This window comes from Physeter macrocephalus, chromosome 4, assembly GCF_002837175.3.
Source record: "Physeter macrocephalus isolate SW-GA chromosome 4, ASM283717v5, whole genome shotgun sequence".
NCBI classification, from domain to species: domain Eukaryota; kingdom Metazoa; phylum Chordata; class Mammalia; order Artiodactyla; family Physeteridae; genus Physeter; species Physeter macrocephalus.
Genome location: NC_041217.1, coordinates 105998461 through 106017056, shown reverse-complemented (window position 1 = coordinate 106017056; position 18596 = coordinate 105998461). Strand labels below are relative to the sequence as shown.

The following is an 18596-nucleotide window of genomic DNA, read 5'->3' as shown; positions in this document are numbered from 1 at the left end:
AGCAAAGAGAAAGGGACCTGGGGAAAAAAACAAAAAGGAGCGAGTAGTTTCCTGATTTCTAGCGTTCACGGCGGGGCAGTTAAACGAAGCAGGAAAGCGGGCGTGTGTTTTCTTCTTCCTCTTCCCTCTTCCCAAGAGACGCGAGCCTAGTCCGCTCCACACTTTTCACCCCGGCCGGGTCCAATGGCAGTCCCCGCCGCGGAGCCTGGTCGGAAGCTGCCCCGCCCCGCCCCGCTCCCGCCCTCGGGGTCCCCTCCGCTCCACCTCCTTCGCCCGGCGGGAGGCGGTGGCCGCGGCCGTCACGTGCCCCGGCAGCCGCCAAGTGAGGCCGCTTTTGCGACGCGGTGACAGCCAAATGGTGCGACAGGAGGAGCTGCCGCCGCGGCCGCACAGCCCCGCACCGAGAGGTTTGAGGCGGCTCCTGGCGTCGCCCTGAGGCAGCGACTGAGCAAGAGAGTCCAGCGCGGGCGGGCGGCGGCGAGGGGGAGCCCGCTACGAGTGTTCCAGCTCCCCGCCGCTCTCCAAGAACCGGGCGAAATAAGCCGCGCCTCCAGCAGGGGCTGCGCCTCCATGAATCCCTAGGTTTTTTTCTTTCTCTCCCCGCTCCTCACCCCCCACCCCCCACCCCGGATCCCGTCCCGCCTTCTCCCTTCGCCCGCCAGCAGCGGCCCCGTCCAGGTGTGGAGTCCAGAGCGGAGCGCAATGGCGTCCAACCCCGAACGGGGGGAGATTCTGCTCACGGAGCTGCAGGTAAGGGCCGCGGCCCGTGCGCGAGGCGCTGGCGGAGCAGAGGGAGAGAGTCTGGCGCGGGGTAGGGGGCCGAGGGGAGCCGTGCGGCCGCCGCGCCTCTAGCCCGCTAAGTGAGGAAACTCGGGGATGTCACTCGGGAGCCGCTTCCTTCTGGAGCCAGAGCCTCTGCCCCTGCCGGAGCCGTGGCCTGCCACCAACTTAATTTGACTCTGCCTACCAGAGGGACCCCATCCTGCGGCCGGAGTCTTCTCTCACCCGGTCCCCGGGGCGGCCAGTTCGCCTCCCCCTCCCCGGTGTCAGAGCCGCTCGCGGACACCCCTGGCGCCCCCTACCTCCTGCGGGCCGGGCCCCGCCCCGTCTTTCCCTCGAACACCGCTCCTTAAACTCCTTTGAATGACTCCCAAGCTGTTTTCTTGTCCCTCCCCTTCCCCTCCGACTCTGCACAAAGAGCGCCCCCATAACTTCCAGCCCCCAGACAAGTTTTTTTTTTTTTTTTAAAGAAAAAACAAAAAAAAAGTGTCTCACCAAATGCTGGCTTCACTTCACCAACCCTCTTGAGGTGACTAGATTTCTTTCTTTTATTTTGAGGGCTAACCCTTTTATTTCTTTTTTACCAAGTGATAGTTACATGGTCCCCTTCTCAGCTACTCCCGGCTCAGATCCGGAAGCTCAGATGCTGATGCTTTTCAGGCTTTCATTTTCCCTCCTGTTTGAATACCAAAAAAAGAACTACAGAAGTTGTTTACAAACGGCAAAGCAGTCGACTAAGGGAAAATGTTGGACACCACATGTTTGCAGAAGATGTGAACAAAATAGATTCCTTTATTAAAGTCCACGTTGAGTAGCAATATTATTCTTCCCATTTTCCAGCTAAATATTTGATGATGTAGGCACGATTTTGGTGTTTAGGTCTCTTTGATGTGCAGGGTACGTGCGCTACCTTGTTGGGTTTATTTTTCTTTACTTTGGAGTGTCCCAGAGATGTTTACATCCGGATTAAAGTTTCATGCTTGTTCTTTGACTTAAACTTATTTTGGTTTGTTTAAATATAGTCGTCTTTTAGCTACTCGAAGATTGAGATGGGAGTTAAGAGGAAAAAAAAGAAGCCTACTTACATTTGTTTTTGTGTGTTGGGCAGTTAATTTTTTTGAGAAGGCTGAATCTAGACACTCTGAATGGTTCATTCTTGATGATTTCAAAATTCAGTTGCTTCTAAATTTTTTGCTGTTTAAATGTATTTTCGATAAATTCCTATACTAGCTTGGTTTATTGTGCAGTTAGATGTCAGCTTGAAGGCATTGTTATAATACTCGATATTTCCTCCATAAAAATAGATTTCAACAAGGTATATCAAAGCACTTTTGCAAATTTGGAATCCTTTGGAAATGCAAGGCTGAATTTCATATTATTGAACATGTTGCTGTATAGTGTTTTAATTACTCTTAACCTTTTCTAAGGAAGTCTTCCAGCATACCAGTTTGCTAAATGAATGGAATTTATTGTTTTATTACTTTACGTGAGCTTTTGAAATGAAGTTTGAGGCACATCAGAAATGATTTCCATTGCCTAGTCTTGAAATTTGAAAAGCATATTTTACTTCTGACTGAAAAAAAGCCATGAAAATAACAGGAGAATTTTTCCTTGAGTGGCTTCCGAATCATAAAGTATTTGGCATCCTTATTTGTATTTTATAGAAAGTTGACATAAAAAACTCTTATTTTGGTACTGAATGTGAAAATATATTTTCACGTATATTAAAATATAACATTTAGGGACTTTTAATAAGACCATTTTTTACAATAACAAAGAAGCAAGTCAAATAAATAGGAATACTTAAATATGAGTATTTTTAAAATGGGACCAAACTAGGGGAACGTCTAATCTAAAGTTAGACTTTTAAATAAACTAAAATGTAACCCCCTCCAGAAAAGGAATAGTTTTTAATAAGTGTTACATTTTAGGTTGTCATGTATATCCAGGACATTTTTCTTGGTGTATTTGACTCCCAATTCTAATAAAAGTTACTGCATTTGGACTTTATCATGTTTATTAAAATAATTGAAAATATTATTTATATCAGCACTCAAGATGAACCATGATAAAATTTGCTTCACCAAGTATATGCATCTGTTCAAACATTTTATTATTTCATTGGGTCATGAAACTAGAATATAGTAACCAAATATTTATCAAACTTGTTTGGAGAACCAGTTTTTAAAAACCTTCTAAGTTGTTTGAATTTATTTAAATTGAAAAGTTGTTTAATGTGAGGTTCTTAATGCTTTTCTGCCATACAGATTTTAAGTAATTAAATAGTAATTTGTGTAGCAAGTTTTTAAATTGTTTAGTTGAAATTGTTACTTTGCCATATCTTTTCTCACTCTGAAAGTTGCATGTTACAACTTCTTTTAATGAAATTTATACTTATTTATTTAGAAACATTATATATCCAACATGTAAAACATTATTTTTCGAATTATATGGCAGAATTTGAAATACTTTACTTGAGGTGGAATTGGCTTATTAATAACTTTTGATTGTGGAAAGACAAAGAAAATCTGAAACCACAGTCTTGTTATTATTGTAATATTTCTATATAATGTAATGTTTCTAACTCTTGTTAGTAATTTAGGAGACATTCAACAAGGAATCATTAATAAAGTGTACACAAACTTTGAAGGCTAGAGGCTTCAATGTGTAAGGAAGAATATTTGCTGTGGTAAAAATAAAAATAGGCTGTTAAAAAACATAAACTTAGTTGGCAATTTCTAATTTTCATTTCTTGTAATTAACTTGTTACGTCAAGTTCTCTTGTTTTTTATTTGAAGTGTAGTGGGAAAATGAGTGTGATACTTTCATGAGGCCAAAGAAATTAAAGATTATTTTCAAGGAAACTGAGTTAATGAAAACTATATAAAGAATCTCAAAATGAAAATGTTGGCTACAACAGTAATTTTGTAGAGTGCAGACCCAAATATTGAGTAGCATACTTATAAAGTTACCTTGTTGATTATCGGATATTCATCTTCATCAAAATAGCTAATAAAGTGTTGGGAATCTTGAATTCCATTCTCAGCAGAATTTATTTAGGTAGAGGTGACTTGCTCAAGTGGAAGGTTGAGGTAGCTGGTCTTAAGTTACAGGGATTCATTTCAAGAAACCTTTATTGAGTAGCTACAAAAGGTATATTGGAGGGCATAAGGATGACAGGATATGGCTTTCACTTTCTAGAGGAGAGTGCAAATAACGTTTATTGATTATCTGCTGTATGTTAGACATTGTACTTGGTACCCTGTGTACCTTATGTAATCTTTAAAACAATCCAATAAAGTGAGTATTGTTATTTCCATTTTACAGATCAGGAAACTAAGTTCAGGAATAGTTAAGTCAGTCATTTATGTTCACAATGTAAGTCTGAGTTTGAATTTGGATTTATATCTTTTCCACTACACCATTTTGTAATATGTGGACCCATAAATGTTTTGCGTTCCAATATTGTAAATGTGTGAATTTTCTAAAAATTGGCCCAAAATGTAGTTAACCAGAGTTAACTTTAATATAAACTTTATACTACTTGTTAGGTTCCTCTCTAACAAGGAAAAGGGATTTCCACATTTTATTTGGTAGTCTATAATTTAACAGTGCTTTATTATTGCAAATAAGGTATAACATTCTACAAAGAATAACAGTACAATAACATTTTTGCAGGTTTTTTTCATTTCACAATTAATGTTTCTGATGAAAGTTGTCAAATGTTCTCCCAAAACCTTCCAAAAGATTTCACGTTTCTCTGTAGACTGTCCATAAAATAAACTTTGCTTTAAAATTTTAAGCTGTGTAACCAAGCTAATGTTTTTCACTGAGTAGGTACACAGTACATTGACGAGAAGGCTCCATTTGTTACCTAGGATGAGAAATGTCTTGACTGTTAAAAGTTGACTATGATCATTGACTTAAGAAATTACTTAGTTTTCTTTAATTTACATTTCTAATCCCTTGTCCCAAAAATATTCCCTTAAAAAGTTCAAAAGGGATTTCTGCACTAGTTATGTTATATCTACATACAGCACCCTCTTATTTTACACATTTGATGGGAAATTAGGAGGTGGCATCTAATTTTGCAGTGATACTGGAACGTAGAAGGTGTCTGTGTTGGGAGGATTAAGACTAGCATGAGTTGGGGGAATGTAGCATGAGAAAGTAGGCAGATGGGTAAGACATTTTACAGTTTTTTTTTTTTTCAAATTATCAACGTAATACAAGTGTATTCTAGAAAATCTGGAAAATGCAGAAAAGCATCAAAGAAAATAGAAGGTGCTCATAGTTCTATCAGAGTAATTGACAAGCTTTTCCAACTTATAAGTCCCAGGGCATTTGAGTCCATTTCTTCCTTTTTCTCCCTTTTGTAAAAAAAATGAGATATATTTGACATACAACATGTGATTTTTAAGGTATACAACATACTGATTTGATATTTTTCCTCCCTTCTGTATCCTATTTTACTTATTAGAATTGTAAAGAGAAATGAGGTTCATAGAGTTTTAAGATAGAAATAGCTGTAGGTTAAAAAAAAATTGCCACTAGTTCTAGATAAGTGGATCAAACTAGCTTTATTGACTTTTTTATCTCAAAATATTTTTATTTTGAGTAAGTCTTTGTGCTGAAACTGGTATTATAAAATGATGGCTCTAAAATGATCATGTTTTTCGATCATCTCTAATTAGTTAATAGAGAGATGAGTATCACTTAAAATAATGTTACTTCCAGAAGCATATATGATACTTGAACAGAGTAGTTAATTTTGCATCATTTTCTAGTACTGTGTACTCTGTTGAACAATTGTCAAATGTCTTCTGTATTTCAAAAACCAATTTTACTCTAATTAGAGTATGACAGAAATCATGTAACATTTAATATGAATAACTTTTGATATGCAGCAGAGTTCAAACTTGGCAACAAAGAAAGTCAAAACTAGTTAAAAGCTTTAAAAAGATACTTAAAATCTTGACTGAGAAAAACATACTAATGAAAAAGTAAACTTCTAATATCTTAGAAAAGCAGAAATAGAGAACATTTATTTTGATACATGTGTAGTTTCTCTTAATTTTATCTAATGAAATCTTATTTGAAACTAGCTCTGTTGTCACATTCAGTTTTTCACAATCTCAGAAAAATTAAATTTGTTTAACATTATATACATAAATATTGTCTGTTAAAAATGAAGAACAGGAAAGCCTGGGAGGAGTGTATTTGATGATAAATACCTTAGATTTGAAGGTAACTGTTGGTGTCATGTTATAGAGATAGACAAGAACTGATAGACAAGAATTACATAATATATACTGTTATTAGGATTTATCTATTTTAGGAACTTGGCAATGTTTACCTTTTCTAATTGGTTGAAGCTTTACTGCCCTGGCTTACAAACATCACGATTTATTGGAAAGTTGTTATTACAGAATTTAGAATTTATTTTAGATTATAGAAAATATACTTACCACCCAATATGTATGCTAAATATCATATATTTTACAATTAATCATTGTTTTCCCTTTCCTGTAGTTGTTTCCTTAGAGATTCTCTAAGGAGGTGCTTTTTTTGTCTGTTTCAGAATTTTCATTGAACAAATTTCATTAAATTTTCAGATTTTTTTTTTCCTTTTATTAAACCTTAGGTACACTGGTTTGGATTAATCATTATCCATCCATATATCATGGTAATAAACACCCATGGACCACCACTCACTCCCCAACTCCCCCTAAAAGCTAGGAACTTAACCTATACATGGTTTTTCTTCATTCCATCCCCCTACCTCCACCTTCTTGTCATCCAGAGTAACCATCATCCTGAGTCCTGTGTTCATTCTCTTTCTTTGCATTTAGTTTTGTTGGATATACAATTCTAAAAGTTATATCTTTTATTTTAGTTGTTTTTATATAATTGTGTTCAATATAATCTCTCCAAACTTGATTTTTCACTTATTATTGCTGATTTAATCATATTATTGTATGTTGCTGTAATCACTCATTTTAATTGCTGTGTGATATTTCAATGAGTAAAATATTCAACTCTCCCCTTATTGGATATTTGGATATTTATCCACTGACTCTTCCTTGTTGGGCATTTATTTATTTTCTGGTTTTTGTAATTGTGAACGATGATACTATGGATGTTCTGTGCATTCTTTGTTATTGCATATATGTAAGAGTTTCTATTAATTATATACCCAGATGTAGAATTGTTGCCTCACAGGGTAATGCCCAGCTTGCAGTGTGGTTGTACCAATTTATAGTCATGTCAGCAGGTAAGAGATAAAAGATCCCTTGGTCATCCATCCTTTCTGACATTTGATATTGTCTTTTAATTTTTACAAATCAGAAGAGTGTAAAATGCGATCTCATCAAATGGTCTTGATTTGCATCTTCCTGATCATCACTGATGTAGAACATTTTTTTTAATGTTTACTGGCCTTTTATGTTTCCTCTTCAGTGAAATTTCTGTTCATGAGTCTTGCCTATTTTTCTGTGTTTTTAAAATTGATTTATAAGAGTTCTTTATATTCCTCATATAAATCCTTTGTGTGTATTGTGAATGTCTTATCTCAGTTTGTAACTTGTCTTTTCACTTTCTTTTGGGGGTTTGTGAGAGGGACAGTTTTAAGTGTTTTACCTTTTTGGCAAATATTGAAAATCATTTACATCATTGTGATCAGAAAGCCTGCACGTAATATCTAGTCTAGGTTTGGTATAGAAAGGGTAAAGTTATACAGTTTATGACTCATGGATTTACGAAGTATCCACAGGAACAACTATAGGAAGTTGTATAAAATATTGTATTGTTTAACACATACTAGGCACTCAAATGTTATTTGACTCAAAGGGTAAATTTAGAAATAAATAGTGTAAATTATATATGTAAATAGTTGATCAGTTGCTTATTTTCCCATTCCATATCTTTTCAGTGCAAATTTACTACTATTACTAATTATTAACATTTTATTCTTTCATTTGAAGGACAATATATTCCAAGTCTAGAATTATGTGAATTGGTTATTCAGTTATATGCATAGATTGTCAATAAAGTGCTGTAGCTGATCAGATTTAATACTGGATATAAAATAGAAAATAATCATCTCTTGCAGAATTTACTGGTATTTACAAACCTGGAATCCTAAATGCAGTTCTTACCATTGCTGTGATACCTGTTGATGAAAAAAATTTTATATTTAATTTTTGTTAAATTTATTGATGGTATGCCTAAAAAACTTTTGACAAATTGGGCACTCCTTAAAATTCCACTAAGAAAAGTGTATTTGTTGAATATATAAGTATATTCATATCATATAATCAAGAAGACTTTTACTTAAGGTACATTTTTAATAAATAAGTAAATTTAGTGATTGGTCATGTAGCATTTTGATCCATTGGCAAATTAGCCTACTTCTCATTTTGCAGCTCCTGTGATTGAATATATCATCCAATATGGCAGTTAATTGTTAAATTATATGTGTATCTCCCACTTTCAGGACAGGAACTAGGTCTTACTCAGTTTTATGCCCCTAGCACCTGACATATGGCTTACACTTGATACATGCTTGAATAAATAATGCTTAATAAATAAATGACTGATTTCTATGACTAATTCTATGACCCGTTTACTACATCTGACTTGTCTGTATTTCTGAAGGTGATCATTCTTTCTCTTGTTGCCCGTGTTAGAAAGATCTGCTGGTCACTTTTATTTGACTGCTGTCTCAGCCTCTCCAGTTGATTCTTCTATTTATGTAAACTGAATTCATTCATTGCTTTGCCACTGCCCAAGTTTGGGCTCTCATTATCATTTGGATGATTACAATATCTTGATATTCTACCTCTACTTCTTCAGTCTCATTCTGTTTTTGTTTAGATTATGTACAACTGCTAGATTCAGAAGTTGTCTGCAATGTTCAGTGACTCCTGACTGCTTGTGAGATACAGTCCTAATTTCTTAGCTCAGAGCTGAAAGCTGTCATTGCCGTGGCCCCAAAATACCTTTTTAAAAAAATTTTTTTTGACGCAGGTGCAAAGGCAATCCCGTGGAGGATTTTCTTTCTTTCTTTTTTCTTAATTAATTAATTAATTTATTTTTGGCTGCATTGGGTCTTCATTGCTGCTCGTGGGCTTTCTCTAGTTGTGGCGAGCAGGGGCTGCTCCTCGTTGATTCTCATTGCAGTGGCTTCTCTTGTTGCGGAGCTTGGGCTCTAGGCACACGGGCTTCAGTAGTTGTGGCATGCAGGCTCAGTGGTTGTGGCTTGCGGACTCTAGAGCATAGGCTCAGTAGTTGTGGCGCATGGGCTTACTTGCTCTGCGGGATGTGGGATCTTCCCGGACCAGGGCTTGAACCCGTGTCCTCTGCATTGGCAGGCGATTCTTAACCACTGTGCCACCAGGGAAGCCCCCCAAAATACCTTTTAATTCTTAACTCTTTTCATGCAAACAGCCTATTTTTTAGGCACACCATGATTAGTGATTTTTCCTCACCTGTATTCTGTCTGTATTTTATTGTTTTATTTTTTTCAACTGGAATGTTTCTTTAGGGCCTAGTTTAGATCTGCTTTTTAATTTTTTTTCTTATTTTCCCCTAGTCATGTATAATGTCTCCTCAAAACTTACATAGAATATTTTCTATCTCATGACTTTTACCATACATTGTATTGCACCATAGTTGTTTGCATTCTCCCTCATTTTCTCTGCTGTGTTGAATGCTTAAAATCTTTGACAAAAAGAATTATATGTCCTGTCTTCACCTTTACACCTTTAGTCCTTAGCAGAGCAACTTGTACATAGTAGCTACTTGTTAATGTCTGTTGAATAAATAACAGGCTCATGTCTAAAAGTCCCCAGATTTTAAGTTTATTACCTAAAACTTTTCTCCTGCTTTTGTTATGGTCTTTTTGAGGGAGCAGAACTGCATTGCGTCGTTTTTCTTTGGGTAGGGCCACTTGACATGTACATGATTTTAAGTTTATTACCTTTAGTCGTAATAATTTAGTTCCTCATCTCAGACCAAGAATTTTCTACTGGCAGAAGGAACAAAGTCTAGATACAGCTGAAGCAAGTAATAATAAAAATAGCAATTTTTATATTATTAAAAACAAATTGTAACTAATTTATATTGATGTTATTTCACTGAATCCTTAAGACAATTCTACTGAATTTGTACTATTATCTCTACTTTATAGGCAAGAAAGCAAAAGCTTAAAGGAAATAACCTCCATGGTCACATAATTGGCATGAACCAAGATGCTCTCTGACTTGAGAGGACAAATTCCTCTTAACCCATATACTATAGTTTCTCTTTCTTCTTTGGGCATTTTTCTCTGCTCCTCCTTTTCCCAGACTCACCCCACTCCAGTAACCACCCCCTATCTCCTGTCTGCTCAGGTTCTTACCCTAGCATTTCACTTTGTGCAGCATGTCTTATTTTATATCATTCCTTCGCTCTCAACAATGCCAATGTTTGCTTTTTCATTAGGATTATTCTTGATGACTAGCTAGTTGATCTGAAGGACAGATCTTACCTTCAAGCTCTAGGTAGGATAGGCTTGAACCCACAATCTTATGGCCCATGGAAATCCTAAGTCTCCCCAAGATTTCTGTTTTCCTGGTGGGAAGCATTTAAATTCTCAGGGCACCCTCTGCTTCCTGGGTTTCTGTTTCTATACATGTTTATAGGCATGTAACAACTTAATTGGTTTCAGCAAAGATACTTATATTTCACTTAGTCCTCTCGCCCATAGTATACCCAGTTTCATATCCCATGGTTGGCTCCTCTCTCCTCAACTTCCTGTCTATTCTTCAATCCTTTCTTTCTTATTTGCCATCAAAACTCCAAATTCTTCTCTCCCTAAAGAAGGAACAGTTCAGTTCCCTCAAATTCTTCCTCTCAAAAGGCAGAGCCAAGCTCCTCAAGTGTTCATCAAACAAGACCTTATATATTAAAAGAATCAGTCCTCCTTAGAAAACAGGTATACTTGTAAACAGCAAAACTTATTTCTTGCTGTATCAGTAAAAGTTATCTAATTTTCTGTTCTCTTGGGAGCCTTGAGGAGCTGGGAAGTATTCTTTTGTCTACTAATGAGCCTGTCAGTTAGAAGTGCCTGTGACAATAAAGATACTTGACCCTATCAATTCTTGATGCATTATCAGTTTGGTACGTAAAGAAAAGGAAGCCTCGTTGAGTTTTAAAAGTATGCATTTTTTTTGAAGATACTTAAGCATGTTACAACTAGTAGGCCATGGACCAGTGCTGTTCATGATGATATTTTCACCCTAAGGACTATGTTGTATGAGTATGTATTCTGTATATGTCTATATAAAGTTGCCAGTTTATAAGTAGAGAAGTGGACTATACTCCATTCTGAGATTTTGCTGTTTCTGCTTCTCTTTATATCCTTCCATTCTTGATGTCTAAATGTACTCTCTTTTAAGAAATGATTAGAATAACTGATAGTTGTATTCTAACTGGCAAAATAATAAACCAGTAATCATATATATCTGCCAAATTTCTTTTTGGAAATTTACTGATCAATAATTTTAAGGCCTAGTTGAAGTCACTGGTCTAGTAGGTAAAGTTTTGAAATCATACAGATCAGATCTAGGTTTAAATCCCATATTTAGCACAAATTAGCTGTCTGACTTTGTGGGTTATGTAGCTCCATGAGGCAAGTTTTCTTATAAAAATGGTGATAATTTCTGGCTCAGGGCTATTGTAAAGTTTTTTTTTAATTGAAGTATAGTTGATGTGCAATATTATGTAAGTTACAGGTGTACAGTATAGTGATTTACAATTTTTAAAGGTTATACTCCATTTATAGTTATTATAAAATATTGGCTATATTCCCTATGTTGTACAGTATATCCTTGTAGTTTATTTTATACATAATAGTTTGTGCCTCTTAATCCCCTACCCCTATATTGCCCCTACCTCCTCCCCTCTCCCCACTGGTAACCACTAATTTGTTCTCTATATCAGTGAGTCTGCTTCTTTTTTATTATATTCACTAGTTTGTTGTATTTTTTTATATTCCACATGTAAGTGATACCATACAGTGTTTGTCTTTGTCTGACTTATTTCACTTAGCATAATACCCCCCAAGTCTATCCATGTTGCTGCAAATGGCAAAATTTCATTCTTTTTTATGGCAGAGTAGTAGTCCATTGTATATATACCACAGCTTCTTTATCCATTCATCTGTGGATGGATACTTAGGTAGCTTGCATATCTTGGCAATGGTAAATAATGCTACTATGAACACTGGGGTGTATGTATCTTTTAGAATTAGTGTTTTTGTTTTTTTTGGATACATACCCAGGAGTGGAATTACTGGGTCATGTGTAGTTCAATTTTTAGTTTTTTGAGAAACCTCCATACTCTTTTCCACAGTGGCTGTACCAATTTACATTCCCACCAACAGTGTATGAGGTTTCCCTTTTCTCCACATCCTCGCCAGCATTTGTTTGTTTGTTTGAAATTTATTTTATGTTGGAATATAGTTGATTAACAGTGTTGTGTTTCAGGTGTACAGCAAAGTGATTCAGTTATAAATATACATGTATCTATTCTTTTTCAAATTCTTTTCCCATTTAGGTTGCTACATAACATTGAGCAGAGTACTCTGCACTATACAGTAGGTCCTTGTTGGTTATCCACTTTAAATATAGCAGCTGTACATGTCAACCCCAAACTCCCTAACTCTCCTTCCCCCACACCCTGGTAACCATAAGTTAGTTCTCTAAGTCTGTGAGTCTGTTTTTGTTTTGTAAATAAGTTCATTTGTATCATTTTTTTTTTTTTTTTTAGATTCTGCATGTAAGCAGTATCATACGATATTTTTCTTTTTCTGTCTTTTGTTATTTGTGTTCTTTTTGATGATAGACATTCTGACCGGTGTGAAGTGATATCTCATTGTGGTTTTGATTTGCATTTCCCTGATGTATTTTTTTAAATGATGTACATACAGTTCCTGGTATATAATAAACAGTAATCCTTCCCCTGCATGTTTATGTTTTAGGATTACTTCATTTTTCTTTAAATATTTAAGTTTTGTGGTTGACAGGCTGGCTGAAGTTGGGCATAAGAGATCTAGAGAACTGATCATACTTCATAGGTTGTTTTCCCCTCTTTTCTTTCCTCTTTTGCTTCATAGAGGGTATAATGAGGATAGCTATCTGAAAGATTTGTGTATTTCCATGATTGTCTTTATTTAAATTATCAGTATGCTGAAGTTATGTGTGTAAGAATAATAAGAAAATGATAGTTTGATAAATGATGAACTTCTAGGATTGAGCTTTCATTTGAGTCTGTTATTTGTCATGCAAAAAATACGCATTGTAAATAGTGAGCAATAGAACAATTCAAAGATTTCATGAAGCAGTTTAAATAAGTTCAGATCCTTATTTTGTCCTTTCCTAGAAGCTTTTGGACTTTTTATAGATTTGAACTAAGATTATATATCTGCAAATTCCAAAATGGTCCCTCACATTTCAGCACTGGAGAAACAGACTTGTGGTAATACACTTCTGAATATTAATAAATAATATCAACTCTAATTGAATATGTTTGAGCTTTGATGTGTAAGTTATAGTAAATGTCCAGTTGTTTGTTGCTTATTGGTTAGAATAATTGACTTTTCATTTTGTTGCTATGGAAACCTTGTCTTTGCACTCCAGCATCAGGGGAGTTCATTTTACTATAAATTTTTGTTCTGGTGTATGTTTTCATTGTGTTAAAACCTCATAAAACTCTGTACAAAATTCTACACTTAGTTTTGGTTTGTCCTTTTTAGGATTGGAAATCTTAAATATCAGATCTAAAGAAAAATTCTTATCAAATCTCTAAAAAAAAAAACCACTTGACTAAATCTTAAAAAAAAAAAGTGGACCTTTCCTTTCCTTTCTTTTCTTTGAAGTTCGCAAGATGGCAGGTAGTCTTTATTTTACTGTACTGTAATGGTAATTATAGAAATGAAACTGGTGTTGGTTGGTTACCTCATACAAAATAAAGAGGAAGATGTTGAAAATATATGAGTAATATTACTAATAGCAATATCACTATATGTTTGTGAAGCATTTTTGAGTTATAAAGCACTTTTATATGTATTATTTCAGTTGATTCTTAGGCATAGGGAGGAATTATTTTAGTTAGGCATAGGGAGGAATTATTATACCCAGTTTACAGGTGTTCATGTTTACTCAGCCAATGCCTGCTTTAACCTAAACCGTTATCTTCTGACTCCTATCCCTCATTTTAGTACTCTATACAATTCTAGTTTTATTGACTTTTAAAGTTGTAATCTTTTTCTTTGCTATGCTTAAAAAATGGTTAACATTTTTAAAGCTATTTTAAAAATGAATGTCATTTTTTTTTTCAAGAGAACAGAACAACTATAAAGGCAATATATAGTTTGCCACCTAGTTGTGAGTATTCACGGTAGTATCAAAGTCCTTTGTAGAATTTTTATAACATAAAATATTGTAGAGGTATAGTGATTCCAGCAGTAGTAGTGTGTAACTTCTGGAGAGTTTATCATGGTTTAAAGTTTATACATAATTTAAAAATCATTTAAAGAATTTATTACTAATGAAGTTGAATGATGTTTTCTATATTTATAAATTATATATGTTAAAATAGGCCAATCATGTTACCCACAGTATAGACTTGCAAAGTGAGTATTTTATATGCATGAGACATATTAGTGCACTAAAAAATTACTCATTTTATATCTTTTAAAGGAATAATATATATCTCTCTGATGTTAACATTTAGTCTGCACTTATTTCTAGTTTGTTTGCGGGGGCAAATATCTTATAGTAATAAACTGCTTTAAATAAAATAGTTTTTAAAACACCTTAGAATAAACTTCATTTTATAAGCCCTTTTCCACTTGAGCATCTAATAACTTTCCTAAAATATTTTGTTGTAACATGTTAACACTCCTAGTGATCGTAGCATTTGGGCCTAAATACATTCAGATAGATTTGTGAGAAAAAGGATGATCTATTTGTTTTTGTTATCTACATTAATTTTATCCTCCTTTCTTGTGCCTAAGTAACTTCTTATTAGTGGTAGTATTCTCATCCCTACCTTAGTTTTTCCTTGCTATGCTCTTTACAATCTGAGAACTGTACTTTTATTATGCCCTACCACTAAAATAGAGTTCATCTTATCTTCTAAGTAAGTTAAAAATAGCTATACAGTTAACTGAATGTATTTCTGGGTTTTATTTTTCTTGTTGCTCAATATGTGACTCGCTCAAGGCCAGCTCTATTGCCAGTGCCTAAAATCAAACCAAACCAAACAACAAAACACTAAGTATCAATACTTTGCAATTCAGCTTTGACTTTACTCTGTCTAACCTTGTGCCTTCTTAAAAAAGACAATGTTCTCTATCCACCTAGATCCTGTAGAAGTAAAATGCTCAGCTCTTGGCTATAGTGGGATAATGTAATACAACTTGATTCCTAATGGGGTTACTATAACTGTTTTTCAGCAAATCTCATGTTTTCTTCTGTAAAAAAAAGCACTGTATTTCCTTTTTTGGTGACTTTAGGTTTCCAGTTAGCTCTTTTATCAGAAGTACTTATTTGGTCAGATTATGATGCTTTTAAAAAAGTTTTTTAATTGTGGTAAAATGCACATAACATTTACCATCGTAATCATTTTTAAGTGTATAGCTCAGTGGCATTAAGTACATCCACCGTGTTGTACAACTATCACCACCATCCATCTGAGGAACTCTTTTCATCTTGGAAAGCTGAAACTGTACCCATTAAACACTAACTTCTCACTACCCCCTTTCCTCAGGTCTTGGCAAAAACTATTCTACTTTCTGTCACTATGAATTTGACATATAAGTGAAATCATACTGTGTATATCTTTTTGTGACTGGCTTATTTCACTTAGCTTAATGTCTTCAAGGTTCATCTTTGTTATAGCATGAATTTCCTTCCTTTTTAAGCCTGAATAATATTCCATTGTATGTATATACCACATTTTGTTTATTCATCCATTAATGGACACTTGGGTTGCTTCCTTTGATGCTCTTCTTTTAATATATATTGCACTGAGGTATTGTACCTAGTTGTGATCGTTTGATAGGGTATAACTGTTGTTCAGTGCAGTAGCCACTAGTCATATGTAGCTATTAAAGTTTGAATTAATTGAAATTAAATAAAATGTAAAATTTAATTCTTCATTCACATTAGCCACATTTTAAGTGCTCAGTAGCCACATGTGGCTAGTGACTGCCATATGGACAGCATTGATATATAGAACATTTCGATCATCACAGAAAGTTCTATTGAACAGTGCTGTATAATGAATGCATAGGCTTATTTTAATACCTTGAATTTAAGGAAGACAGAAAAGTCTCTTGTGGATTATGGAAATATTTTTATTTATATTTGAATAAAGAAATGTTTTAGTTTTGTTTAGAAAATAATTATGTCTGTTTAAAGACATTTTTTGCAATGCTGAATGAATGTTAAATAGGTTTTCAAGTGAAGTAAACAATGTCTTAGAAGTTTAATATATTAAAAATATGTAAAATGTATATATCTGTATATATCAGAGATTTACAGGAAAGTAGGCTGAGTTTGAAATCATATTTTATATCCATTATTCTCTTAGTTAGGAGAGTATGTGTTGTGTTCGCTTTTAGGAGTTGGAGTTTAATTGATCTCAGGTGTAGAAGACAGCAAACGATGATTAGTAGTAATTTGTCCAGTTTCTTCATGTTGAGATGTTAAAACAACTTATTCTAGAAATTCTGTATTTTAAATTTTATTTTTTTATCGAGATATAATTGCCATATAACATTGTAATAGTTTTAGGTATACAACATAATGATTTGATACATGTGTATGTTGCTAAAAGATTATCACAACAAATCTAGTTAACATCATCATCACACATAGTTAAAAGTTTTTCTTTCCTTATGAGAACTTTCATAAGATCTCTTAGCTACTTTCTAATATACTATACAGTATTGTTAACTAGAAATTCTGTACTGTATTCTTAAGCATTTTTACTATCACTGAAATTAGATGAAGCTTTTTTTTTGCTGACAAACTCAAATGCCATCTTTAGAGAACTGGAGGGGCAGGTGGTGTGTGCTTGAGTGTGTGTGTGTGTGTGTGTGTGTGTGTGTGTGTGTGTGTAGCATTGCCTTTATTACTCTGTTGTGTGTTTTTATTAATACCAGTTTATCGACTTATCTTTTTAGATTACTTTTTAAAAATGTATCACAGGATATTTTAAAATGCATGAAACTGTTTTTGAACCTGCTGGCTATGTTTAGAAATTATTTTAATTGCTGAATAAGTGCTTGAGCTTGAGAGCTCATTTAAATCTAGCATTTTAAAAGTAATTTTAAAAACTTTTTATTAATTCCATGAGTATATTATTTGAAAGACTGTAAGCCAAAAATAAAATTCCTCATTTCTTAGAATAATGGTTCATGTATTTCTTTTCAGAAGTAAAAGGAAATTGATCTAATCTCATTTTAAAAAATCCATCAAATGACTTTTTCCATATCAGAACTTTTAACTGTTATTGCATTAGTTTAAAAACAATTTTTAGTTAGAACTAGTATTAAGGAGCAAAAACTTAGGCTGTTGTTTGTTCTGATCTTGTAGAAAGAGAAGGGAGTGATATTGACAATAAGCAACTCTGGAAAAGATATCTTTTTAGCCTTAATTATTGGAGTTGAGCTAAGAATGGATACCAGTTCACATTCCAGCTCTTTGTAAAACAGAAACTTTTGTTTTTCTGTTAATAACTTGGCTTTCTGCAGTTACAGATAATGAGCTGGTGTGATAATGAGAAGTGGCTGAAGCTGAGGAAAGTAGTTAATTTTAAAAATCTAGTATATGTAGATACCATAAAACACCTACAAATAGCAAAAAACAAATAACAAATATTTAGTTCAGGAAAGAGTTATAAAACCAGTATTTCACAGTTCATTATTTGAACACTAACATTTGTTTTTATCTGATGATACTTGCAACAAGTTTTTTCATATCTAGGCAAGGATGTAATTCATTAATTCAGTCAATAGGAATGCCATTGTGTACCTACTGTTGTAATCATATTTGAGCAAATGAATTTTGGTATTATTGTGAAGTTAAAATAGACACATTCTCTTTGTTTCATTAGTCCCCAAAGGAACGTTTTAAAAAAATTAATTTCAAAAGTTACATTATTAAGACATGTATTTGAGAGGCTCTCCCTGAAAGGCGATTAATTCTTATGATTCAGGCATTGCCAACTAGACACCGTATGAAAATTTCTTATTCAGAACCTTTCGTTTATATAAAAAGAACAGTTTACTTAAGGGCTTGCATTGTTGAAAGGATTATGTATCAAACTGGAGCCATTCAATTTAAAGTACACTATTTATAGTTTTAGAAAACTGATCAAAATTAATTCTTATATTAGTTAATAAAAAATAATTTTTTAAAAAAATTTTACTTATTTTAATTTTTGGCTGCGTTGGGTCTTCGTTGCTGCGTGCTGGCTTTCTCTAGTTGTGGCGAGTGGGGGCTACTCTTCGTTGCAGTGGGTGCTCATTGTGGTGGCTTCTCTTGTGGAGCAAAGGATCTAGGTGCGTAGGCTTCAGTAGTTGCAGCACGCGGGCTCAGTAGTTGTGGTTCACGGGCTTCGTTACTCCGCGGCATGTGGGATCTTCCCGGACCAGGGCTCGAACCTGTGTCCCCTGCATTGGCAGGCGGATTCTTAACCACTGCGCCACCAGGGAAGCCCAAAAAATAATTTTTAAATGTCCGTAGAATATAGAGCAGACGTCA

General features: G+C 34.7%; 1 protein-coding gene across 11 annotated transcripts in view; it reads left to right on the top strand.

Annotated features, from left to right (window-relative positions):
- The first annotated feature begins 606 nt into the window (after positions 1–606).
- PKN2 (protein kinase N2) overlaps positions 607–18596 on the top strand; it is a 192466-nt gene continuing 174476 nt past the window's right edge. For all 11 annotated transcript variants that reach the window (XM_007110065.4, XM_028489180.2, XM_055084485.1 and 8 more), the window contains exon 1: positions 607–750. In XM_007110065.4, the coding sequence (XP_007110127.1) occupies positions 703–750 (48 nt within the window). In that variant the 5' untranslated portion in view covers positions 607–702. The remainder of the gene's footprint in view (positions 751–18596) is intronic.